This window comes from Stenella coeruleoalba (assembly GCF_951394435.1).
Source record: "Stenella coeruleoalba genome assembly, chromosome: 2".
NCBI classification, from domain to species: Eukaryota; Metazoa; Chordata; class Mammalia; order Artiodactyla; family Delphinidae; genus Stenella; species Stenella coeruleoalba.
The window spans coordinates 32,468,515-32,495,153 of NC_137147.1; the positions used below are offsets into that span (position 1 = coordinate 32,468,515).

The 26,639-nt window shown below is 41.1% G+C and overlaps 1 protein-coding gene across 1 annotated transcript in view; it reads left to right on the forward strand.

The window, feature by feature from the left end:
- DCAF5 (DDB1 and CUL4 associated factor 5) overlaps positions 1-26,639 on the forward strand; it is a 98,170-nt gene that overhangs the window by 51,787 nt on the left and 19,744 nt on the right. The window contains exons 6-7 of the mRNA XM_079909117.1: positions 1,208-1,421; positions 20,796-20,862. Coding sequence (XP_079765243.1) covers positions 1,208-1,421; positions 20,796-20,862 — 281 coding nt within the window. The remainder of the gene's footprint in view (positions 1-1,207; positions 1,422-20,795; positions 20,863-26,639) is intronic.

Below are 26,639 nucleotides of genomic sequence, written 5' to 3' on the forward strand. Positions count from 1 at the left end.
GTTGTGGTACACAGGCTTAGTTGCTCCATGGCATGTGGGATCACCTGGACCAGGGCTCGAACCTGCATCCCCTGCATTGGCAGGCAGATTCTTAACCACTGCACCACCAGGGACGTCCCTCCAGTGCATATACTTAATCTCACTTTCTTACCAGTAATTTCGTGTTCCAAGAATTAAAGAAAGAAAAGTTGGTTGACATGGACAATGAACCGTCATCCCTCTATAATAAAATAGTGTCCGGGTAATCATAATCAAGGAGCCTGACTACTAGAAAGTTAAAACACACACCATTTGTTACTTAGTACTGTATAATTGTTAATGTTCACTGCCATCCTAGTTAACACATTGTAAGTATCTTCTGAGTCATCAAAATAAATTATTTGGAACCATACTGTGTGACTTTTAAAAAATGTTATGAACATTATGAAACTACAGAAGAATACTGCGTGAACCAGATCATACCACTCTCTAGTAGAAGGTGGATAAATGGAATTATATATATTAGCCAAAGTATATTTTAAAGCTAAATATAAACTCTTTGGGAATTGTAAAGGGAAACAAGTCATCTTGCTTTTCTAATTGTTGTAACTGCTTGCTCTGTGTTTAATTTAAAATTTTCTTTAATACTTATTCTTGAGTTGTGCCATATGGAATATAAAAATTCTCTAAACAGATTGAAAATTCAAAAATAAATGTGTAAGCAATAAAGTGATTATTGTCTTTTTAAAAATCCAGAATAAACTAGAATATCTTGTTTTGGCTGATGGTTCTTGTATCTCTAATTCAAAGGACAAATATATTCCTTAAATACCATCCATGATTAGCCAGTTAGTGTGGACACCACTGACTTCCCAGGGTCTTGACAAGTATCTATTTGCGTATGTAGCTCTGGTAAATAAAAGAACTAATCATTTTAATATGTCTCTTCTTTCAAGATGCTTGTATTATCCTTTTCCTATAAATTTACTGGTAATTTGCCTTTCAGAGATTGAAGAGGGGAACCACCAGGTTAAATAACTTGCTTTAATGTAATCAAGGAGTCATCCCCGCCCTCTTTATTACCTTCTAGCCCACTGCATAAAAACAACTTTCTACCAAAATTCAGATGTGCAAGCCTGACAGGAGGTCCTGGTACAAAATGCAGTGTTTTTTGCAGACTCTGGTCCAGCCCGCCTCATGCCTGAACCCTGTGCTTTCTGCCTTCCAGTTCTCTCCTGCGCTATGGGGGCAACCTATCCCTCCAAAGTGCCATGAGTGTGCGATTCAACAGCAACGGGACCCAGCTCCTGGCCCTGAGACGTCGCCTGCCCCCTGTGCTCTATGACATCCACTCCCGCCTGCCTGTGTTCCAGTTTGACAATCAGGGTTACTTCAACTCATGTACCATGAAAAGCTGCTGTTTTGCAGGAGATCGTGACCAGGTAAGTGCCTTCTGCCGCCTGCATCCCACACTCATGCTTTCCTCTCAGATTGTTCTTTCTGTACTGGTCTTTATTTCTCTTTAGCCATGTCAGGTAGAAACAGTTGAGGGGAAACAATAAGTGTCTGGAGACATTCTGGCTTAATAGTGAGTTTTTCCATCAGAGCTGCCTTTGGGTAATATGTATGAGGCACACACCATAAACCACAATATGGTTCTGAGCAACCTAGCTCTGCCAAGTTTGTGAACAGACTTTAAGATTCTAAGAGTGTGTCATTTCAAAAGAAAGGAGGAAGTCCATGGAAAATTAGCCTGCCAAAAAAAGACACCTTTTTTTTTGTATCAGTGAAACACAGTGATGTATGAAACACTGTAAGTACCCTCCAAGAGACACACATCCTGAATAGTCCCTTGGAATGGCACCTTTTTCTTGGATGAAATGGGCTGAGCAGCTTTGTTTGAGAGGAAGCCAGATGCTGACGTTTTTCCTTTTTATTGCCAGTATCACAACTGGGAAGGAGAGCCCAAGCTGTGAGTTTCCAGCCTTTTCACAGTCTTACTGGGAATCGAGATACTGATGTTGACTTAGAGCTGGCAGTTTAGAAACATACCTATACCTTTGCTATACCTGTCTCTCTTGGCCATAGAGTTCTGAAGTGGGTGTCAGTGAATGGATCAGTTGGACTGGTCTGAGTAATCAAGCTGAGTAAAAACAAATATAAAGTAAGATTGATCAAATAAATGGATAAATTTTTTTTTTCTTCTCAAACACAATAAATCTTATTGCCGTTTCACATCTAGATTGGAAAAATAGAAACCTTAGTCTTGCTAATTCTTAGTGTTCGCTTTGGATCCATCAACTATGTTAAACTTTGACATATAATTCTCACATGCTGTACTCCACTGCTTTAAAGTTACTTGTGGGCAAGGGGCATAAAAGAAACAGTTCTTTGAGAACTTGTGAAGACCCTGCTTTTTGAAGGCAGTAGCTGGGGTTTTTCTCCCTAGCTGAGGTAGAGGCTCCCCGACATCATAGCTTAAAGATTAGCATATGTAGTAGGAGCACAATAAATGCTTTTTTACTTGAGTTGCATGTTAAAGAAACTGAGAATATCTTTTAAGTTGTCCAGGCTAGGAATTTCCCCTTTTATAAATAGAGAATATATATCTAAATTCAGAATTTATATTTGTCAGAGTCCTAGGGCCTACTTAGCTGCAATCTACACTTAAAACCACTAGGTGGCTTCAGTTATATAAGCGATATCTCCTTGGAGAGGCCACAATGCCTGATAGACTTAGTTTTTATAGACAGTTTGTTTCTTGGGTAGAAAGAAGCAGTTTCTAGAGATGATGTGACTCACAACAGAATAGGTTATTTTTTGTTCTGCAGAATGGTTGATTTAGTTTCATATAGCTATGGAAATGACAACCAAGCCCCTGCCTCCCTGTCTACCTTTCCTCCTTGCTTTTGTTGATTTTCTGTCTTCTGTCATGTCAACCTCTTATGCATGTGATTTTATTTCATTGAACAATAAAGAGCAGGCACTAAATGTAGAAATGTAGTGGTTTATTAGGTTTTATTACCAGAGACACAGGCCCTGAGAGAAAGGAGAAAGAGGTGAAGGAGAATGGATGTTGTGTTTTCTTTTAGTTCCTATGTTAGCAGCCAGAGCCTGCCTGCATGGAGTCCTTAAAAGACCCAGAACAGGGCTTCCCTGGTGGCGCAGTGGTTGAGAGGCCGCCTGCCGATACAGGGGACACGGGTTCGTGCCCCAGTCCAGAGAGATCCCACATGCCACGGAGCGGCTGGGCCCGTGAGCCATGGCCGCTGAGCCTGCACATCTGGAGCCTGTGCTCCGCAACGGGAGAGGCCACAGCAGTGAGAGGCCCGCGTACCACAAAAAAAAAAAAAAGACCCAGAACAAAGGCCTCTAACCAATATGTAAAAGCACATAGGCCATGGTTTCTCCACCTTGGCACTGTCAACATTTTGGTCAGATAATTCTTTATTTTGTGGGGCTGTCCTGTGCATTGTAGGATAATTAGCAGCATCCCTGGCCTCTCCCCACTAGATGCCAGTATCATCTCCCCCAGCTGTCACCCAGACAACCAAAAATGTCCCCAGACATTGCCCCTGATTGAGAACTTTTGACCTAGGTTATAATTACCCACTTTGAGATACGGGGGGACAGGTACAGATACTGCCATAGGCAGAGCCACACAAGGTGTTTTGTGGTGCTCCTGGTTATGTACATTGACAAGATGTAGTTGTTTTGGCCTTTCAGGTTATATATAATGGTAAAAACATTGAATGGCTTTTGATTTTCTCTATTCAGATTTGACTATTATGTATGATTTTTGTCCTATGGGAAAAGTTTGTGGGTAATATATCCTTTCTGACAAACTAGACTGCTTTTTGGTTGGGATAAGTGGTTTGCCATGGATAGAGGAGGATGGGAAGTCATTGAGTCTAACTTCAAATCCATTTCAGAGTTAAAGTCTATTTATATTCCCTATATAGATTATCAGAAGTATATAACCTAGGGAATAGGAAGTACAGAGATTTATGTTTGGCTGTTTTCTTCACTTCTTAGGGACTAAGAAATGTAGCTAATTCATCATTATCTTGTCTCCAATGCCTGGCACACTGAGAGCACAATAAATATTTGTTGAAGTGAATCTTGAGTACTTTGGTCAATGTGTGGTTTTTAGCTTTCCAGGCCTAAGCCTTGTATAACTGTAAGTCAGGATTGATAAGTACCTGTTTTTCTGCTCAACTTCCAGGAGCTTTAGGAGGATGAATTAAATAATGGATTTTCAGTGAAACTAATCTACTGAGCTTATACTTTCTAAGTGTAGCATAGGAGGCCAAAATTATTGTCTCATTCCTGAAACATGTCTCTCAAAAGTGATTTATGGGCTCTGACTTTCCACACTCAGGGCTAAAGCAGCAGCTGCCACAGTTACAGTATGATCTGCAGGACCGATAGGTATATTCTTTGACTGATTCAGACAGGATCTTTTTAGCTGCTTTCAAATTCCAAAGCCTACCCTTTCCTTATATCGGTCTTTATATTTGATCTTTTTCTTGTATGCTTTGAGTACGCCCACAGCCCGAGGCTCTGTGCTCTGGAACTCTTCATTTAGTCATAGGCTGGGTAAGTAACCATCCCAGAGAGGAATCTGCGAATTTCCATAATAGGAATGAACATGGTCAAGAAAGGCAGTAAGCGACCTATCTATCTGAGACAGTCTTCTGGCTTTTAATTACACTATTACTCAGTCCACACAAATCAAACCATTATGCCAGAGAGCCTGTACTTCCTATAAGACTGTTCTAGGTTCACTAAGTAATTCATTAGCCCCAAAATGAAACTAACATTTCAAGATCAGAATAAAGCATAAAACCGACTGAGCCTACTTTGTGTCTTCCCCATACACATTGCCACCATTGTAGATCAATTCTAATTATAGAGCTATTAGAGATCATTTTGTACAACCCCTCCTTTTACAGATGAGAAAACAGGATTAGAGAGGGTAGGTATACAAGTTAAGACATGTACAAGTTTGAGTAGGACTAGAACCCAGATTTTTGAGCTCTCAGTGGAGACTCCTTTTCACTATACAGAAGGTCACAACGTAATGCCTGAAGCAAGGCAAGCAGCAAAAATGAGTGAGTTGGGCTAGAAGTAAACATTAGTGAGTAGTGGGGACCGTGGCCAGCTGGAGAGCCCACCCCATCCTAAATCTGAGTGAATGCCGTATAAATGAAGCTTTGACGCAGCTTCAGCCCATTGCTGCCAGGAGGGCCTTTGGTTTTTTCGAGGGAAGCCAGAAGTAAAGATTTGTTACGTGAAGTTTCCTGGTTTTTTAGTATTGCAGCAAATTCATACTTCATTGTATGAATTAAACAAACCTGTGAACCATAACACCTATTCTTTATTAGAGCCACCAGTTTCAAACCTCTGTGCTTCAGCAGGATGTTTTTCTGTCATGTTTAGTTTCATGGTCTGTCACTAATTCATAGGTGAGTGGAGACACATTCCTTTTTCCTGTTTCCTACTGAACCCTTCCTAACTTCATGCCTTTTCATCCCCTCCATCTTATAAAATAAGAAAGCAGATATTTACTGAGCATCTGCTGTGTGCCAGATGCTGTGGTAGACACATTCACGTGACTGCCAGTTCATACCCTCTTTGAGATTTTCATTCAAACCCCTGTATATACACTCTGTCATCCCCACTTTTGGCTAAGAATACGTGGTTTGTTTATTGCTAGTATAATCTTATTCAAGTTCGATAACTTCTATCATCAGATAAGGTGACATGAGTGACATCAGATTGATTGGGCATCAACAGGAACAATTAGCCCCAAATAAAGCCTTAACTTTTTTTTTTTTAAAGGCAGCCCATCTTCTAATCTTGCAGTATAGTGAGGAATCTTTTAGTAAAACAACAAACAGCATTCCTTCCTCGAGGCTGCCTGAACCCAAAGGTTCTCCTCCTTGCTTTTGTATCATACTTGGATTTTTTTGTTTTTCATTTTCTCTCTGAAGCCTGACTAGGTACATTCTGGCTCCCAAGTTTCACACTCCCCTCTGTATACTTAGTGAGCCAATCTCTTAACAGGGTTAAAAAAGAAGGGCAATTTTCCACCTGCTAGCTTTTCTGGCACACACTTGTAAGACAGCACCCAGCTTTTGTTCCCTTTCTTTCACAATTCCTTAAATGGCTCTTGCCCTAGATTGCGAGAGTCCAGCAGAGCACCTCAGGCTTCTGGGAAATAAGTCTTTCAGGCTAACTGGTTTGTGTGGCCTGGAAATGGACAGTGTGGTAATTTAAGTCTTCTCTTTCGTTAGTCTCATCTAACACCTGGCCTGGTAATCCCTACATCTTGCCGAAAGTCGGATAGGGAAGGAAGGAGAAAGAATAATAAAGTTTTCTTGAAAGGGCTGAGCCCTGGAGTGTCTGAACATTGGGATCACTTACAGAGGTCTTTCTCTTGAACTTGACAGATGGCAGACCCCTAAAATCATGATAATTAAATCATCATATCTCATCCCCTGGAGAAAAGAGCTGACTTGTACACTGTGAATCCAACAAAACGGCCTTGAATACATGGCTTGGCCTCAGACATTACGTCACCACTCAACCTTTCTGTGTTGACATTATACGGGTATAATAGAGGTGTAGGAATTCACCAGGAAGTGCACTCCAGGCCAGTAAAGGAACCTAGAAAGTTATAACTCCGCTTTTTTTTTTTTTCCTAATAACTCCATGCAGCCCTGATTAAGCTCACGTGGGGGCCTGGCATGCCATATGTTCTCCTGAAATAAATGCACACCTTTAATAGGGGAGATGCAACTCTCAGATTCTATCCTTTGACTTGCTTTGTATCTTTAAGCTAACTTTTTCTTCTTCTCCTTGCCTTTCTTTTATATATTTTTTGCTCTTTAGCTTCTAAGCACTTTCATGTCATACTAATCCTCCCAGCAACCTTTGGGTATAGTTGAACAGGTTTCATCTCCATGTGAAACTAAGGTCTAGAGTAGTTTGAAACTGCAGATCTAATCAGTAGCTGAACCAGGACTAGGCTCAGTCCATTGCCTATGATTGTACCCTCTTCCTCATAGACCTGCTGCCACCTGTGTTTTCAAATCAAGCGGCAATAGCCTCTTCCATGGGCTGATGAGGAAGAGCTGAACACAGTTATGGCAGAGGAATTCCTTGTTGTTTGTATTTTTTAGGTGAATATTTCAGGAGACTCTTTACTTTATAAAGAGAAGGTAGCATGAAAATAACTTGTTTATTAAATCAGCTATTTGTAAATCTTTTTGACTCCTGAACCTCTTCGAAAGTCTAAAAGCTTTGAACACCATTTCAGAAAAATGTACATATGCACATCGTTTTGCATGTAATATTAAGGAGTTTATGGAATTCCTGAAAACTAGGGATTCAGGTATTAGCAATCCTGGATTAAGATTTTACTCAAGGATTAAACCATCTTTTAGTTCATTTACTGATGTAGAACTTAGAAAGCTTACAAGGTTTTGGAGTATATGCACACCTGCTAGATATAGTCTGGTTTTCAATTGTTAAGCTGAAAAGGACCACTAGGTGACCTGATTTCCTCTTAGGAACAAATGGAATTGATGTGATCTGGTGATACAACATGGCAGTGCTCCTTTAATATATAGTTCCTGACTAGGAGTTTGGGCTTCACTAGGAAATCCCTGGTAGATATTAATGATGGGAACAGAGTATAACCTGCTCTACCTGCCCCATTCTCCTTGTAGTGTTTAAGTAGCTTTACCTCATTTTGGGGTATCTTAAAAAAAGGGAAAAGGGAAATAATATTCCTTCCTCTGAAAGACTGGAGACCTTTGCTTGAATAAACAATATAAATACATATTTGCAGACTGAAATGAGTGATGCCATCTCCCCACTTCCCAGTCCCCAAGTATAAAAACTAAGGCCCACAGAGGAGAAATTGATTGTTGAAGGCCATTTGGTTGATGACCCCTCATCTTGCCCAGGTTTCCAAAAGAGTTTTGCCAAACAGAGATTCATCTTTAAGTAATGCAGCCTACTTTGTTACAAGCAGCTGTTAGAGATTTAGAGCATTTTTTTAATTTCTTCCCTACTGATTATTTGACAGTTATTGGCTGTCTTTATGGAACTTTTTTATTATTATTAATAGAATTTTTCCTACTCAGAACCCATAAAAGTTAGTTATTTTAATAAACCAAAGAATCCAGGAGCCTAGTGGAGCTGAAATGGCAAATGATCCAAAGAAGCAAAAATCACGTGAAACTTCACATGCAAAAAATAGTGTTAATCTTATGGGTATGCATATTTGTGTGCTTTTATTGGTAGCCAATGGAATTGTATTTTCTCTGACCACAAATAAAATCAGATAAACCTATGGCTTTGGCCATTTCCAAAGAAAACTTTTCCTGTTTGCTTTGGATAGTATTTGTGACAGGCTCTGGGTATAAGTGATATGATCAAAGGTATATTATATACCAATTGGCAAACCTTTTACTGAAAATAATCTTATAGAGGGCACATCACAAAATGGTTCAGTCACATTTTTTTTTCCCCTTCTGACAAAGGTCAGGGAGAAATGAGAGCTGTGTTTGATTTAAATGTTAAATAGCAATTTCTGCTGTTGCTGATCCAGGCTAGAGAGCCATCTGGTTTTTCTATCCTATTCAATACAGTTAATTAGACAGGCGTGCCATTTACTGGAGAATAATTAATCAGTTACTATGGGAGGAACCTTAGAGAGAACTGTGTAAATTGATCGGTACTCAGTGAATAATAGCTGATTGATATATGTCTTTCTCCATCAGCAGATATTGGGGAATATTAACTGCTGTGCACACACACTTACACACACATATCATATACATATATTTTACTTAGAGAAGTGGAGCGGAGAAATTGAGCAGAAAGAGATTTCTCTGTTAGCAAAGGACCTAAGACATATTCTGGGTTATTTTTGGAGTATATCAGTAGATGGTCTGTTCCTCCTGCATGCTAGAACTTTTTCCTCTTTTTAACATGGATTTCGGGTGGGTAAGAAGTGGGAGGCATTTTTTTGGTTTCAGGAGTTCTTGGAGGGGACGCTGGGCATTACAGCAGTCTACCAGAGTAGGGAGTATTATGTGACTGTTTTCTCTAAAGGTTAATAGATTGACAGAGGACATGTGGGCAAATAAGATAGTGACAGGGTGCTAATATGGGGGGGGGGGTTGGTTTTTTTTTCTTTTTGGTCGTTGTTGGTGGTCATGGTGGTAGTTCCTTGAAATCTATTAAGAGGAGCAGTTGTTGCTCTGTCCCTGTGCTTGAACAAATTAATATTTCCATACTGACAGTGGATTAGATAAAATGCACTGGCTTTAGGTTAGCTCTACTTAAGATGACTGGGCTGCATCAAGATCAGTAAACAGGCTGCCCTCTTGGGCTACGGAATGAATGAACAGTGAGAGATGGGGTTAGAGTGTAACCAACCTTTAACCTTTGTGGCCAGCTGGGAAGGATTGTGGATGGTGTGGATCCACACAACAACTTATGCTCATTTTTGCATTGGTATCACGCATCTTACCCACAAAGCCAAGTTAAAATTAAGTATGTCTTCCACTCTCTGATCTGAAGTAGGCTGTGGGTCTCCTACCTCCTCCTATCCCCCATACCTCAAAGCATTTGGGGAAATGGGGCTTCTATTGCCTAGATAATGGACTCCCTAAAACATTCTTTCTCATTCGGAGCCCTGCCCCATCTATCTCTGTGAGGATACAAGGTGAAACACTCATGTGAAGTGAGTTGGTTTTTTTTTTTAATTAATTTATTTATATTTTACTTTTGGCTGCATTGGGTCTTTGTTGCTGCACGTGGGCTTTCTCTGGTTGCGGTGAGCGGGGGCTACTCTTCTTCGCAGTGTGCGGGCTTCTCATTGCGGTGGCTTCTCTTGTTGAGGAGCTCGGGCTCTAGGCACGCCGGCTTCAGTAGTTGTGGCTCGTGGGCTCTAGAGCGCAGGCTCAGTAGTTGTGGTACATGGGCTTCGTTGCTCCGCGGCATGTGGGATCTTCCCGGACCAGGGTTCAAACCCTTGTCCCCTACATTGGCAGGCGGATTCTTAACCACTGCACCACCAGGGAAACCCCCTGAAGTGAGTTTTTAATTTGTCACTCACCCCTCAGTCAGAGGCTTCAGCCTCCTTCAACTGGGAGGAGAGGAATCTTTCCAGCTGCTCTGATGACGTTAAATGTATCTTTGGACTCAGTCCACTTGAAATGATGTTTATTTCTGCAAAGGTTTAAAAAGAAAGAAAGGGAAGGGAGGGGAGGAGGGAGAGAAAAAAAGAAAGAGAGATAAAGGAAGAAGGAAAGAGAGGAAGGGAGGGATAGAGGGAGAGAAAAGAGAAAAGAAAAAAGAAAAGAAAAAGAGCTCCTTTGGCTGCCTTGTGGTTTTTTTGTTGGTGGTGGTATTTGTTTGTTTGTTTGTTTGCTGCTGCCACACGCATGCAGGATCCTCAGTTCCCCAACCAGGGATCAAACCCGTGCCCCCTGCAGTGGAAGCATGGAGTCTTAACCAATGGACCGCCCCTACCTTGTATTTTAAAATAGCCCAGAGCTCTGTCCCTTCTAGAATATTCTTCTGTTCTTCTCCCAGATAGCCATGTAACTTGCTCCCTCATTTCCTTCAGGGCTGTACTCAAAATGCCATATTATCAGAGAGGCCTTCTGTGACTACCCTGTATAAAATGAAACTAACCACCCCCAGCACTCCTTACATGCCCCAACCTGCTGTTTAATTTTTCTCTGTAATGCCACCACTGGACACATTACATACATATATTCTTTTTAACTTTTTTTCCCCTACTTACTCTTCACTCACATTATATATGCATAAAATTCTTTTCCTCTCCCCACCCAATAAAATGTAAGTCACATGAAGGTAGGGACAGGGTCTTTCTGATCAGTCCTTTCTCTGGGACAGTGCCCAACACTGTAGACATAGTAGACATTCAGTAAATACTTGTTTAATGAATAAACGGATGAACTCATTTTTAAAATATTTCACTCTCTCAGCGGTATCCTAGGCAGCCGACTTTTAATGTTGGAAGGGGCCCAGCAGACAACCAAGAAATGCCATAAATGAATTCCTCAGGGCAGTTTTGTGATTCCAGTGTGTGTGAACAGTTAAACAGTCTGACTAGCCGGCAGTGGGTCGAGACCCCTTCCTTGGAAATTATCCTGAGCTGTTCCCTTGTGGTGGCTGCAAGAGGAAGAAAGGGTCAGCAGTTGCCCTTGTCTCTGAGAGGAAGCCTGTACATGGTACTCATTTTCCACCTATTTCTGGAGCTGTCATACTAAATCCAAGAGGCCTCAACTCTGTGGGAGTTTTTTTCCTTCTAAGGAAGGCTTGTGCGTCAGCTTTCTGTCTGGGAGTCCCCTTTTACCTTTTCATGGCTTTCCCTGGTGAATAGTTGAGCAAATGGGAAAGCACTGATCCTTTGCAATGAAATAGTAAAACCTCTGATAAGCCCAGCCTTGGTTCACTCTTTTTTTTTTTTTTTTGCGGTAGTGGGCCTCTCACTGCTGCGGCCTCACCCGCCGCGGAGCACAGGCTCCGGACGCGCAGGCCCAGTGGCCATGGCCCACGGGACCCTCCTGGACCGGGGCACGAACCCGCATCCCCCGCACCAGCAGGCGGACTCCCAACCACTGTGCCATCAGGGAAGCCCCACTCTTCTTTTAATATTTATTTTTTGTTTGTTTAGTTTGGGGAAGATATTGGGGAGGGGGGTGCACAGGGTAACAGGAATTCTCTATTTGAAGTTTTATAGCCTCTTTTAAACACAGAGCATGAAATGATGAGCTGTTGAATAATAAATATGTTTTATATATAAATTATTAGTACACAGTTCTTTTGTGTTCCCTCCCCCATGTGTCTTAATTTGGATTCAAGTTTCAGGTGCAAGTAATTTATTTGGAAATGCAGTAAATATCAGAGGAGTGGAAAAGTGAAATAGAGGAAAGAAGGATGATTTAGTGAGCCAACTACTACTGTGGGCAATTGGAGTTTGATTCTGAGGGGAAAGGGTATAGAACACACACTTCAGGGTTATTCTACCTGGGATCTAGGCAGCTGGGATATGAGTTGCTGGAGCCTGCTCACAGGGAGTGTTCATTCCCTAGAGTACCCTGCAGCCTCCTGAGCTTTCGAGAAGCCCTTAGGCAAAGAGATATGGATACTGGCAGTTGGAGATCAGGTACACTAAGCAGTAAGGCCTGAGGGACTTGAGCAGGGTATGAAGGAGTGAGTTACCCGTGCTTTCTGTTTCTGTTAAAACAGTAGACTACATGAGCACTTTATCTTTCCTCTTTCCTTTGCCTTTTCCTACCACATCTTTACCTGTGGGTGGCTCAGGGCTCAAATCTATCTTGCCTTGACTTTTGTGAATCAACAGGCACCTTGTTTCTCATAATGGCACCTAGTGATCTCGACTTCATGGCAGGGTAGCTGTGTACCTACATGTATATTTTCTACTTGGTTTAAGCTCCTTGAGAACCCGGGTATTACCTTATATATCTTTGTAAACACCAGAGTGCCTGGCATATAAGTGCTCGGTTCGTGTGTAATTAATGAATTTTTTCCCCTAACTATTGATAGTAGGTAGTTTTGCCAAACAGGCTGTGAGAGAAAAGCCTTTGGGCTCCTGAATTTCAACTTCCTAACTTCAAACAAGGTAGTGTCATTAAACTGCAGGGAGTTACTGGATGGACCCTAAGTCAAGACAATGAAGGTTCATCTTTTCGTTTTTTCTTCTATTTTTAAGGGGAAAATATTTAAGTATAATTGTAGTGATAAGTACATTAACATTGTTGTGTAACCATCACGAGCATCTATCTCCAAAAGTTTTTCATCTTGCACAAGTGAAACTCTGTACCCATTAAACACTAACTCCCCTCCCTCCCCTGCCCCCAGCTCTTGGTAACCACCATTCCACTTTGTCTTTATGAATTTGACTACTCACTTACTCTAGGAACCTCATAAGTGGAATCATACAGTATTTGTCTTTTTGTAACTGGCTTATTTCACTTCGCATAAGGTTCAAGATTCATCCATGTTGTAGCTTGTGTCAGAATTTCCTTCCTTTTAAAATCTGAATACTATTGCATCGTGTGTATGCACTGCGTTTTGTTTATACATTCATCTCTTGCTGGACACTTGGGTTGCTTCCCTCTTTGGCTGTTGTGAATAAAGCTGCTATGAACATTGTTATATAACTATCTCTAAGAGATCTTGCATTCAGTTCTTTTAGCTATATACCCAGAGGTGGAATTGATGAATCATATAGTGATTTTATTTTTAATTTTTTGAAGAACTATTTTCTGTTTTTTTTGATAATAACCATCCTAATGAGTGTGAGGTGGTATCTCCTTGTGGTTTTGATATTCATTTCCCTAATGATTAGTGATGTTGAGTATCTTTTTGTGTGCTTATTGGCCATTTGTATATGGCCATTGTACATTTCTTCTTTGGAAAATGTCTGTTCAAGTACTTTGCCCAGTTTTAAAATCCTGAGGTCTTTGGTTTCTGTTGTTGAGGAAACTTTTAAATTGAAGTGTAACACGATTAGACTTTGAGTTTCCTTATTTTCAACATACTTATGTAGTGACTCGTCAAGCAACTGTGAGCCAGCAGTTTAGGGATTTTCAGCTCTGATCTGGCTTACATCATTCCTTCACAGAGTAATCATAGACTCTTAGAACTAAATGAGCCTCAGAGGGTATCTTAGTCTGTTATGGCTGCCATAACAAAATACCATGGACTGGGTGGCTTATAATTTCAGTAATTTCTTTCTCACAGTTCTGGAGGCTGGAAGTCCAAGATCAGGGTGCCAACCTGATTGGGTTCTGGTGAAGGCCATCTTCCTGGTTGCAGCCTGCTGACTTCTCACTGTTTCCTCACATGGCAGAAGGGGCTAGGGAGCTCTGCCGGGTCTCTTTTACAAGAGTGCTAATCCCATTTATGAGGGCTCCACCCTTAAGGCCCAATCACCCCCCAAAGGCCCCACCTCCTAATATTATCACATTGGGCATTAGGATTTGAACATGTGAATTTGGGGGGACACAAACATGTAGACCATAGCAATGAGCAACCAGATGAGGAAACTGAACCCACTTCTTTTTCCACTGTGCCCTGAGCCAGATCACCTAACCCCTGTGGATAGCACTTTCTTCATCTTTGAACATGAGTCTCTTTCCCTCCTTTCTCATGTTATTACTAGTGTTTTGAAGACTGGTAAATTGATTTTTAATGATTACAAAGTATTTAGTAATGTATTCATTAGGCATGAGGTTGTGTATATGTTGGACTTACACTTTTTGGATATTTGCAGTGTCATTTTTAAGTCAGAAATTTACTTTTAGAATGGAAATGCATTTCTTTTATTTATTTATTTTATTTTACTTTTGGCTGTGTTAGGTCTTCGTTTCCGTGCAAGGGCTTTCTGTAGTTGTGGCAAGCGGGGGCCACAATTCATCGCGGTGTGCGAGCCTCTCATTGCGGCATCTCTTGTTGCGGAGCACAGGCTCCAGACGCGCAGGCTCAGTAGTTGTGGCTCACGGGCCTAGTTGCTCCGTGGCATGTGGGATCTTCCCAGACCAGGGCTCGAACCCGTGTCCCCTGCATTAGCAAGCAGTTTCTCAACCACTGCGCTACCAGGGAAGCCCAGAAATTTTCTTTAGAAAACTGTAGGCCTTTATTTTTCTGGGGGAATAAGCAGATGGGACCAAAAGGTAGGAAGTAATGCTGACCTAAACTTGAAGCAAAGCACTTTTGTTAATCTTTGGAAATAAATGAACTCTCAGAATTGCTCACTGGTTGCTATTAGACAGTGCTCTTATGAGTCCTAATTAAAATAGATCTGGCTTAGTGTCCTCTCTTTCTGAGATCAGGCAGTTTGAAGCTGCCTCATAAAAGGGGATTGCTTACGTCTCTGTCATTAACTCATAGCTGGGTTGGCAATGGCTTCCTGCTCAAAGATGTAGATGACAACAGGGAAATTCAGGATGCTTGGGCTTGCATAACAGATCTCTTGGGAAGCTCCTAAATTTAAAAAAAATTTTTGAGAGATTGGTTCAAGATGGCAGAGCAGAAAGACGTGCTCTCACTCCCTCTTGTGAGAACAGCAGAATCACAACTAACTGTTGAACAGTCATCGACAGGAAGACACTGAAACTCACCAAAAAGGATACCCCACATCCAAGGACAAAGGAGAAACCACAATGAGACGGTAGGAGGGGCACAATCACAATAAAATCAAATCCCATAACTGCTGGGTGGGTGACTCACAAACTGGAGAACACTTATACAACAGAAGTCCACCCACTGGAGTGAAGGTTCTGAGCCCCACATCAGGCTTCCCAACCTGGGGATCCGGCAACAGGAGGAGGAATTCCTAGAGAATCAGACTTTGAAGGCTAGCGGGATTTGATTGCAGGACTTCGACAGGACTGGGAGAAACAGACATGCCACTCTTGGAGGGCACACACAAAGTAGTGTGCGCATCGGGATCCAGGGGAAGGAGCAGTGACCCCATAGGAGACTGAACCAGACCTACCTGCTAGTGTTGGAGGGTCTCCTGCAGAGGCAGTGTGTGGCTGTGTCTCACCATGAGGACAGGGACACTGGCAGCAGAAGTTCTGGAAAGTACTCCTTGGTGTGAGCCCTCCCAGAGTCTGCCATTAGCCCCACCAAAGAGCCCGGGTAGGCTCCAGAGTTGGGTCACCTCAGGCCAAGCAACCAACAGGGAGGGAATCCAGACCCACCCATAAGCAGACAAGTGGATTAAAGTTTTACTGAGCTCTGCCAACCAGAGCAACAGCCAGCTCTACCCACCACCAGTCCCTCCCATCAGGAAACCTGCACAAGCCTCTTAGATAGCCTCATCCACCACAGGGCAGAGAGCAGAAGCAAGAAGAACTACAATCCTGCAGCCTGTGGAACAAAAACCACAATCACAGAAAGATAGAAAAGATGAAAAGGCAGAGGACTAGGTACCAGATGAAGGAACAAGATAAAACCCCAAAGAAACAACTAAATGAAGTGGAGATAGGCAACCTTCCAGAAAAAGAATTCAGAATAATGACAGTGACGATGATCCAGGACCTCAGAAAAAGAATGGAGGCAAAGATTGAGAAGATGCAAGAGATGTTTAACAAAGACCTAGAAGAATTAAAGAACAAACACCTAGAAGAATTAAAGAAAAAACAAACAGAGATGAACAATACAATAACTGAAATGAAAACAACACTAGAAGGAATCAGTAGCAGAATAACTGAGGCAGAAGACCAGATAAGTGACCTGGAGGACAGAATGGTGGAGTTCACTGCTGCGAAACAGAATAAAGAAAAAAGAATGAAAAGAAATGAAGACAGCCTAAGAGACCTCTGGGACAACATTAAACGCAACAACATTCGCATTATAGGGGTCCCAGAAAGAAAAGAGAGAGAGAAAGGACCCGAGAAAATATTTGAAGAGATTATAGTCGAAAACTTCCCTAATATAGGAAAGGAAATAGCCACCTAAGTCCAGGAAGCGCAGAGAGTCCCAGGCAAGGTAAACCCAAGGAGAAACATGCCGAGACACATAGTAATCAAATTGGCAAAAATTAAAGACAAAGAAAAATTATCGAAAGCAACAAGGGGGCTTCCCTGGTGGCGCAGTGGTTGAGAGTCCGCCTGCCGAGTTCGTGCCCCGGTCTGGGAAGATCCCACACGCCGCAGAGCGGCTAGGCCCGTGAGCCATGGCCGCTGGGCCTGTGCATCCGGAGCCTGTGCTCCGCAACGGGAGAGGCCACAACAGTGAGAGGCCCACGTACCGCAAAAACAAAACAAAACAAAAAAAGCAACAAGGGAAAAATAACGTACAAGGGAACTCTCATAAGGTTAACAGCTGATTTCTCAGCAGAAACTCTACAAGCCAGAAGGGAGTGGCGTGACATATTTAAAATGGTGAAAGGGAAGAACCTACAACCAAGATTACTCTACCCGGCCAAGATCTGATTCAGATTCGACAGAGAAATCAAAAGCTTCACAGACAAGCAAAAGCTAAGAGAATCCAGCACCGCCAAAGCAGCTCTACAACAAATGCTAGAGGAACTTCTCTAAGTGGGAAACACAAGAGAAGAAAAGGACCTAAAAAACCAACCCATAACAATTAAGAAAACGGTAATAGGAACATAATATCGATAATTACCTTAAACGTGAATGGATTAAATGCTCCAACCAAAAGACACAGGCTCGCTGAATAGATACAAAAACAAGATCCATCTATATGCTGTACACAAGAGACCTGCCTCAGACCTAGGAACACATACAGACTGAAAGTGAGGAGATGGAAAAAGATATTCCATGCAAATGGAAATCAGAAGAAAGCTGGAGTAGCAATACTCACATCAGGTAAAACAGACTTTAAAATAAAGACTTCCTTGTTACAAGAGACAAGGAAGGACGCTACATAATGATCAAGGGATCAATCCAAGAAGAAGATATAACAATTATAAATCTATATGCACCCAACATAGGAGCACCTCAATACATAAGGCAACTGCTAACAGCTTTAAAAGAGGAAATCAACAATAACACAATAATAGTGGGGGACTTTAACACCTTACTTAAACCAATGGACAGATCGTGCAAACAGAAAATTAATAAGGAAACACAAGCGTTAAATGACACAGTAGACGAGATAGATTTAATTGATAGTTATAGCACATTCCATCCATAAACAGCAGATTACACTTCTTCTCAGCACACACGGAATATCCTCCAGGATAGATCACATCTTGGGTCACAAATCAAGCCTCAGTAAATTTAACAAAATTGAAATCATATCAAGCATCTGTTCTGACCACAATGCTATGAGATTAGAAATCAGTTACAGGGAAAAATAACGTAAAAAACACGAACACATGGAGGCTAAACAACACGTTACTAAATAACCAAGAGATCACTGAAGAAATGAAAGAGGAAATAAAAAAATACCTAGAGACAAATGACAGTGAAAACAAGACGATCCAAAACCTATGGGATGCAGCAAAAGCAGTTCAAAGAGGGAAGTTTATAGCAAGACAAGCCTACCTCAAGAAACAAGAAAAGTCTCAAATAAACAATCTAACCTTACACCTAAAGGAACTAGAGAAAGAAGAACAATCTACAGATTCAATGCAATCCCTGTCAAATTACCAATGGCATTTTTTACAGAACCAGAACAAAAAATCTTAAAATTTGCATGGAGACACAAAAGACCCCGAATGGGCAAAGCAGTCTTGAGGGAAAACAACGGAGCTGGAGGAATCAGACTCCCTGACTTCGGACTATACTACAAAGCTACTGTAATCAAGACAATATGGTACTGGCACAAAAACAGAAATACAGATCAATGGAACAGGATAGAAAGCACAGAGATAAACCCACGCACCTGTGGTCAACTAATCTATCACAGAGGAGGCAAGGATATACAATGGAGAAAAGACAGTCTCTTCAATAAGTGGTGCTGGGAAAACTGGACAGCTACATATAAAAGAATGAAATTAGAACACTCCCTAACACCGTACACAAAAATAAACTCAAAATGGATTAGAGACCTAAATGTAAGACTGGACACTATAAAACTCTTAGAGGAAAACATAGGATGAACACTCTTTGACATAAATCACAGCCAGATCTTTTTTTGATCCACCTCCTAGAGTAATGGAAATAAAAACAAAAATAAACAAATGGGACATAATGAAATTTAAAAGCTTTTGCACAGCGAAGGAGACTACAAACAAGCCGAAAAGACTACCTTCAAAATGGGAGAAAATATTTGCAAAAGAATCGATGGACAAAAGGTTAATCTCCAAAATATATAAACAGCTCATGCAGCTCAATATTAAAAAAACAGACAACCCAATCGAAAAATGGGCAGAAGACAGACCTAAATAGACAGTTCTCCAAAGAAGACATACAGATGGCCAAGAAGCACATGAAAAGCTGCTCAACATCACTAATCATTAGAGAAATGCAAATCGAAACTACAATGAGGTATCACCTCACACCAGTTTGAATGGGCATCATCAGAAATGCTACAAACAACAAATGCTGGAGAGGGTGTGGAGAAAAGGGAGCTGTCTTCCACTGTTGGTGGGAATGTAAATTGTTACAGCAACTATGGAGAACAGTATGGAGGGTCCTTAAAAAACTAAAAATAGAATTACCATATGACCCAGCAATCCCACTATTGGGCATATACCCAGAGAAACTGATAACTCAAAAAGACACATGCACCCCGGTGTTCATTGCAGCACTATTTACAGTAGCCAGGTCATGGAAGCAACCTAAATGCCTCTCGACAGAGGAATGGATAAAGAAGTTGTGGTATATATATACAGTGGAATATTACTCAGCCATAAAAAGGAAGGAGATTGGGTCATTTGTAGAGACGTGGATGGATCTAGGGACTGTCATACAGAGTGAAGTAAGGTAGAAAGAGTAAAACCAATATCATATATTAACACATATATGTGGAACCTAGAAAAATGATACAGTTGAATGGTTTGCAGGGCAGAAATTGAGACACAGATGTAGAGAACAAACGTATGGACACCAAGGGGGGAAAGTGGCGGGCTGGGGGGAGGGGCGTGGTGTGATGAATTGGGAGACTGGGAGTGACATATATACGCTAATATGTATAAAATGGGTAATAAGAACCTGCTGTATAAAAAAATAAAATTCAAAAAAAATTTTTTTGAAAAATTGTGGTAAAATATACATAACATGGAACTTACCACTAAAACCATTTTAAAATGTACAGCTTCGTGGCATTAAGTACATTCACATTGTTGTGTAACTATCACAACTGTCCATCTCCAGAACTTTTTCATCTTCCCAAAGTGAAACTCTGTACTCGTTGAAGAGTAGCTGCCCATTTCTCCCTTACCCCCAGTCCTTGGCAACTACCATTCTGCTTTCTGTCTCTATGAATTTGACTACTCTTGGTTCCTCATGTAAGTTGAATCATACAACGTTTGTCTTGTTGTATATGGCTTATTTCACTTAGCATAATGTCTTCAAGTTTTACCCATGTTGTAGCATGTGTCTGAATTTCGTTTTTAAGGCTAAATAATATTCCATTGTATGGATATATACCACATTTTGTTTATGTGTTCATCCATTGATGAACATTTAGTTTGTTTGGCTGTTGTGAGCCTTCTGCTCTGAACATTGGTGTACAGATATCTCTAGTCCCTGCTTTCAATTCTTTGACATATACCTAGGAGTAGAATTTCTGGGTTATATGGTAGTTCTATGTTTAACTTTTTGCAGAATCTCTATACTGTGTTCCACAGTGTGTGCACCATTATATAGTCCCACCAGCAATGCGCAGTGGGTACCAACTTCTCCACCTCCTCACCAACGCTTGTTTTCTGTTTGTTTGCTTTTTGGTTATCGCCATCCTAATGGGTGTGACGTGGTACCTCATTGTGGTTTTCATTTTCATTGCCATAATGATCAGTGATGTTAAACATCTTTTCACATTATTGGCGATTTGTATATTTTCTTTGGAGAAATGTCTGTTCAAGTCCTTTGCCCATTTTTGCCCATTTTTAAATCAGGTTGTTTGGTTGTTGCCAAGTTTTAGCCAGTTAGCCTTTTGATTTGCAAATAGTTTTAAGAGAGTGTTTGCTCTGTGGTGCCCTATGAATATATGTTCATTTATCTTGTTTATTTTTAAAAACCTTTTTCTGTATAGGTAGATAGGTAGATAGATTATCAATCAATACATAAGTAATAAATAGATTTTTTTTGTCCCAACAGTATATCCTTTCAGGCTCTGATGACTTCAACCTGTACATGTGGAGAATTCCTGCAGATCCAGAAGCAGGTGAGTGTATCCCGAGTGTGAACCTGCTGCTAATGTTGGCTCTATTGACCTCCTGCGTGCTGTGCCCTGAAAGGGCAGATCTTTAGCAGTAGAGGAAGATATTTCTCTTTTAATACAAAAAAGTTTTTGGAAAGTGACCAAAGTAAATTTTAAAATAAAAATTAGGAGCCAAATTTAGCTATAACCTTCATGCATACTCTTATCTGACATAATCATGCTCAGCTTTTTTTCCTCCTAAGAACTTTTCTTTAGACTTCATAGATCTCCTTTATGTCCATTTTCCTCTCTCCTGTTTCACACTTGGAGTATTATTACCTTGCTTTTTACATGCTTTTCCTTTATTATTCATGTGCACATTCCTGCTTATGACTCTACAAACAGTTGGTAGGGCCTCTGCCTTTCTTTTAGCCTCCCTGGTGATGTTAGGTAAAGGGAAACTTTCTTTGTTGATGGACAGATATACTCCCTGGAGTTTGGCTAACCCCAGACATGAGAGAAATTAGGAAGAAATATTTCTGCTTTTGCTCTAGATGTATTCTGAAAAAGAGCCTGCTACTTTCCATAAATTTGGACCTAGGCCATCTGAGCTTTCAGGCAGTGCGGACCATTCTTCATTCTTTTTTTTTTTGCGATACGTGGGCCTCTCACTGTTGTGGCCTCTCCCGTCGCGGAGCACAGGCTCCGGACGCGCAGGCTCAGTGGCCATGGCTCACAGGCCCAGCCGCTCCGCGGCATGTGGGATATTCCCGGACCAGGGCACAAACCTGTGTCCCCTGCATTGGCAGGCGGACTCTCAACCACTGCGCCACCAAGGAAGCCCTCTTCATTCTTGATAATAGTGTCCTCACGTGCTCAGATGAGTGTTACACTGGTTGCTTCCTACTGGTAGAAAAATGTCTATTTTTTGTTCTCAGGACAGCTCAGTACAGCCATCTGCTCCAGGTGATACATGGCATCAAACTGGAAAATGGCCATCAGGAAAGTAATAGAGGACTGTGCTGATTATATTACACAAGATGTGTCTAGTGCTCAGAGTCTAGGAAAGTTGTTGGCTTGCCTATTGCTGAATTAACAATATTGTTACCAAACATCTGCCTTTCAAAACTTGTCGAGGCTTACTTTTGGAAACTATCCTGTTGCTGTGGTCTGGTTACTAAACAAGTTACAAAAGACCTTTTTCCCCTTCTGGAATTTGGAAAGCATGAGTGAAGCATCTTACCTTTGAAGCACTACCAGATGGGACAGCAACAGTCTATCTGAACAAAAAGTGATGTTCCAGCACTAGAGATAGTTCTGTATTAAGTCTCCCACCCCCGTAAGTCCTAGATTGATTAGCTGAGAAATAACCTATGGGCTTAATTGTATCTTTTACCTGATCTTGAAAAGCTTTTCATTATTAAGTCAGTGTGGCTTTTAAAACAGAAAGTGGATCATCAGCTCCCCCAGGACTGTCCTCTGGAATCTTTTTCATGTTTGTATTGAGAGAAGGGGAAAGAATTAGCAGTAGTAGTGTAGATTTTTTCACCTCCTGCTGATTTCTGTACTGACTTAGGGTACAGGCCACTGTTAGGCTGTCTTTATATGTAGATGGGTATGCAGTCTCTGGGTTGGCAGGGACCCTCATAGCTGATTTAGGATTCCAGTATCAAAACTGCGAAATGGGTGCCTGGACCTTCCAAGGATTGTATAGGCACAGCTGGTTTAAAGGAATCCATTTCTAGATTCTCAAATTCCATGTGTATTGTCCTTTCCCACCTCCCCTTTTCCCTTTGTCCTTCCCCCACTTTACAGAAAAACAAACAAACAAGCAGACAAACAAAAAACACCAGAAAATTGGAAGTACTCCAGAAATTTCTGGCCACTTGAACCTTGGCATGGTGCATTGCCCTAAGATGTAAAAACAAGATGCCAAAAAAGCTGAAGTATCCTGTAATCATAGGGCTATAACCCAACCCTCCACCATCTTCTACCTTATCTTCTTATGCACTTACAATAAATTGCTCCTTTTTATAATAATTGGTTTTTATAAAGCATTAAAAGTATATCTGTTTTGATCAATTGTGTTCCAGTAAGTATTGTAATGGTAACTCAAATCCAATACAGAAATGTTAGCACTTAGAGCCTTACAGTCACAGTAAATAAAGAAAATTTTAAGTTTGTAATTATATTTTTATTGGTGAAACTATGATAGATTTTCATTAAAATATATTAGGTTGAAATTTGGGGGGAGGTAGATAAAGTAGAAATATTATTTCAAGGAGGAAAAGGGAATGATATAAAATTTCTATTAAAAAATAAATTGTTAGACGTCAGATTCCACATAGGATGCAGTAGGTAGCTCCTATTGCAATAAGTACAAAAATCAAATTACAAAAGCCATATTTTTAAAGATGTCAGAGAGCTGTGGTTACAAAGTCTGTGAGGAGAACTGAAGTTCAGAAGAAGGAAGAGCCCTTCCTAACTGAGCAGAAGGTGCTGGCCATGTTCTTTCCTGAGGGCATCTATGCACAGGCTGTAGTTTGGGCTGCCATGGACAGACTCTACCAGGGTCAAAAGAAATCAGAGTTTTCGATGGCCACATGTGTTGATAGGATAGACTGGATTCTAGAGGAACCCCGAACGTATGACCAGTCTTCCCTATAGGACATTTGCTGGGTGCTGGGGTTGCCCTGGGAGCTAGGGGGCTAGGCTGGAAAGCAGAATGAAATGCCCACAGTATACAGTGCTTAGGAGACAAAGTTCCCCTAGTGGGAAGGTCCTGCTCCACAGGGCATTTTGAACCTACTTGGGAAAGGATGATAAAGAGGTAAGATTAAAACCTCCAAAGAACAGAATGTTCAGAGCAGAGAACAGAGGTTTGACAGGCTCTCCATCAAAAGTCCAAAAGGACTACACTTGAGGATGGAGCTGGGCCAGAAAGGCCGAGTGTAATATCCTACAATCTCCTGGTACGTAAGTAGGACACGAACTTCCATTAGTGGAAGAGATCTGCAACAAGCACGCCACAGGTCTTGCCTTTGAGACGTTTGAAACCAGAAGTAGACTTGGGACTTCCCTGGTGGTCCAGTGGTTGAGAATCTGCCTTCCAATGCAGGGGATGCGGGTTCAGTCCCTGGTCAGGGAACTAAGATCCCACTTGCCGTGGGGCAACTAAGCCCACACGCCACAATTAAAGAGCCACCGTGCCACAACTAGAGAGAAGCCCTCGCGCCACAACGAAAGATCCTGCATGCCGCAACGAAGATCGCACGTGCCACAGCTAAGAACAGATGCAGCCAAATAAGTATTTTTAAAAAAAGAAGAAGTAGACTTATTCAACCCAGTGCTGACCTGGTTCCTTCTTATTGGATTGAGGGTGATCAGCCCCTTCTTTTCTCAAGAGTGGAATGGGTAAATGCATATGGAGGAAACAGCTTTCATCTCTCTATTAGTTTGCTAGGGCTGCCATAACAAAATCCCACAGACTGTAAACATCAGAACCATATTTTCTCACAGTTCTGGAGGCTAGATGTTCAATATCAAGGTTCTGAGAAGTTCGATTTCTCCTGAGGCCTCTCTCCTTTGGCTTGCAGATGACTGCCTCCTCATTGTGTTCTCACATGGCCTTTTCTCTGTGTACATACATCGCTGGTGTCTCTTCCTCTTCTTATGAGGACGTCAGTCTTATTGGATTAGAATCCTTCCCTTATGACTTTGTTTAACCTTAATTATCTCCTTAAAGCCCCTCTCTCCAAATAGTCACATTGGGAGTTGGGGCTTCAACATACGAATTTGCAAGAGACACAGTTCAGTCCATAGCAGTCTCCATGGTTCTTTATCCTCAATGTCCAGCATACAATAAAAAAATTATGAGACATGAAAATGTGGTCAGTAATCAAAAGAAGCCAACCCACAATATAATCTAAATATTGAAGTCAAACAGTCAGGAACTTGAAATACTGTAAATGTGATAAAGAAAATAGAAATGATGGATGGACAAAATGGATAAAAAGATGGATAATTTCAACAGAGAATTGGAATCTACCTAGAAAAAAAAATCATGTAGAACTGAAAAATATGTCTAAAACTAAGAATTTTTTGATTTGTTTAACCTTGAGAGGACAGGCTTGGTGAATAGAAGACAGGTCAATAAAAGACATTCAAACTGAAGGACGATAAGAATGGAGAATGGAAAAAGCAAAGCAGAGAGTGTAAGAGACAAGTGGGACACAGGTGATCTAACATATGAAATTGGAATCCCAGAAGGATAAGAGAGAGAAAGTGAAGCAGAGCAATATATGAAGAGATAATGACTGAAAGTTTCCAGAACAAATGAAATATGCCAATTCTCAGATTCAAGAAACTCAGTAACCAGAAGCGGAATAAATAAATACAACACACCTAGGCATATCATGTCAGACTGTTGAAAATGAAAGATAATGAGAAAAAGCCCAAAAGCAGTCTGAGAAAATGGACAAATTACCTGTAAATAAGCAACAATAAGATTGATGGTCAAATTATGGAAGCCAGAATATAGTAGAATGATATCCCTAAAGTGCTTAAAGAATTAAAACCTGCCAACCTAGAATTCTAGGGAACCTAGAATCCAGGGAAAATATCTTTCAAAATTATAGGTAAAATAGAAGACATTTTAGAAAAAAGAAATTGTAGAATTTTAATATAATCATTTAGCAGCCCTCAGTGAATTAATGCCTCTAAACATTGAGCATCTACAGCTGTTCACATCACAAAAAGAAAGACAACTAGACATTAAGAGTCTCCTGATGAAGAAACACAATGGTGCCTAAGGTCTTGCAAAATAAAATAACCCTGAATCTAATCAAACCTCAGGATCCAGCTTTCAACTTGCAGGTAGCACAGAGGACAGAGGAGTGTTCTGTACTACGTTGTGAGGATATAGGTCAAATGATCTGTGTTCTTCAACAAGTATTTACATTTTGGTGAGAAAAGGAAGGATGGACAGGAGAAAATCTATTGTATAAGAAACCCAAAAGATATATTAAAACAAAAAACAGGCAAAACTAAAGTATTTAGAAGGGAATTCCCTGGCTGTCCAGTGGTTAGGACTCCGAGTTTTCACTGCCGAAGGCCCAGGTTCGATCCCTGGTCGGGGAACTAAGATCCCACAAGCTGCACGGTGTGACCCAAGAATAAATAAATAAATAAAGTATTTAGGAATGCATACTTGGATGAATAAAATTATTTTAAAAAGCAGGGAAGCGATTAATGTGCAAGTCAGGATAATGATTTCTTTAGGGGAGGGAAGGGGTTGTAATAGGAATGAAGCATATAGAGGCCTCTGAATGGCCAGGAAAAATTCCATTTCTTGAGACCTGGGTGTTGGTTATACAGGTGTTCACGTTAAAAAACTTCATTAAGCTATACTTTTTTTTTTTTTTTTGCGGTACGCGGGCCTCTCACTGCCGTGGCCTCTCCTGCCGCGGAGCACAGGCTCCAGACGTGCAGGCCCAGCGGCCATGGCCCACGGGCCCAGCCGCTCCGCAGCATGTGGGACCCTCCCGGACTGGGGCACGAACCCGCATCCCCCGCATCGTCAGGCGGACTCCCAACCACTGCACCACCAGGGAAGCCCCTAAACTATACTTTTTATGCTGTTTTCTGTATCCTTTTTATACTCCTTGATGAAAAAAGAAAAAAAAATCAGTGAATAAACATTGGACAAAGAATAGATCACAAAAGAAATAAAATTTTCTTAAATGAATAAAAATGAAAACATGATATCCCAGCAGAAGCATTCACATGCTGCATGTATTTAG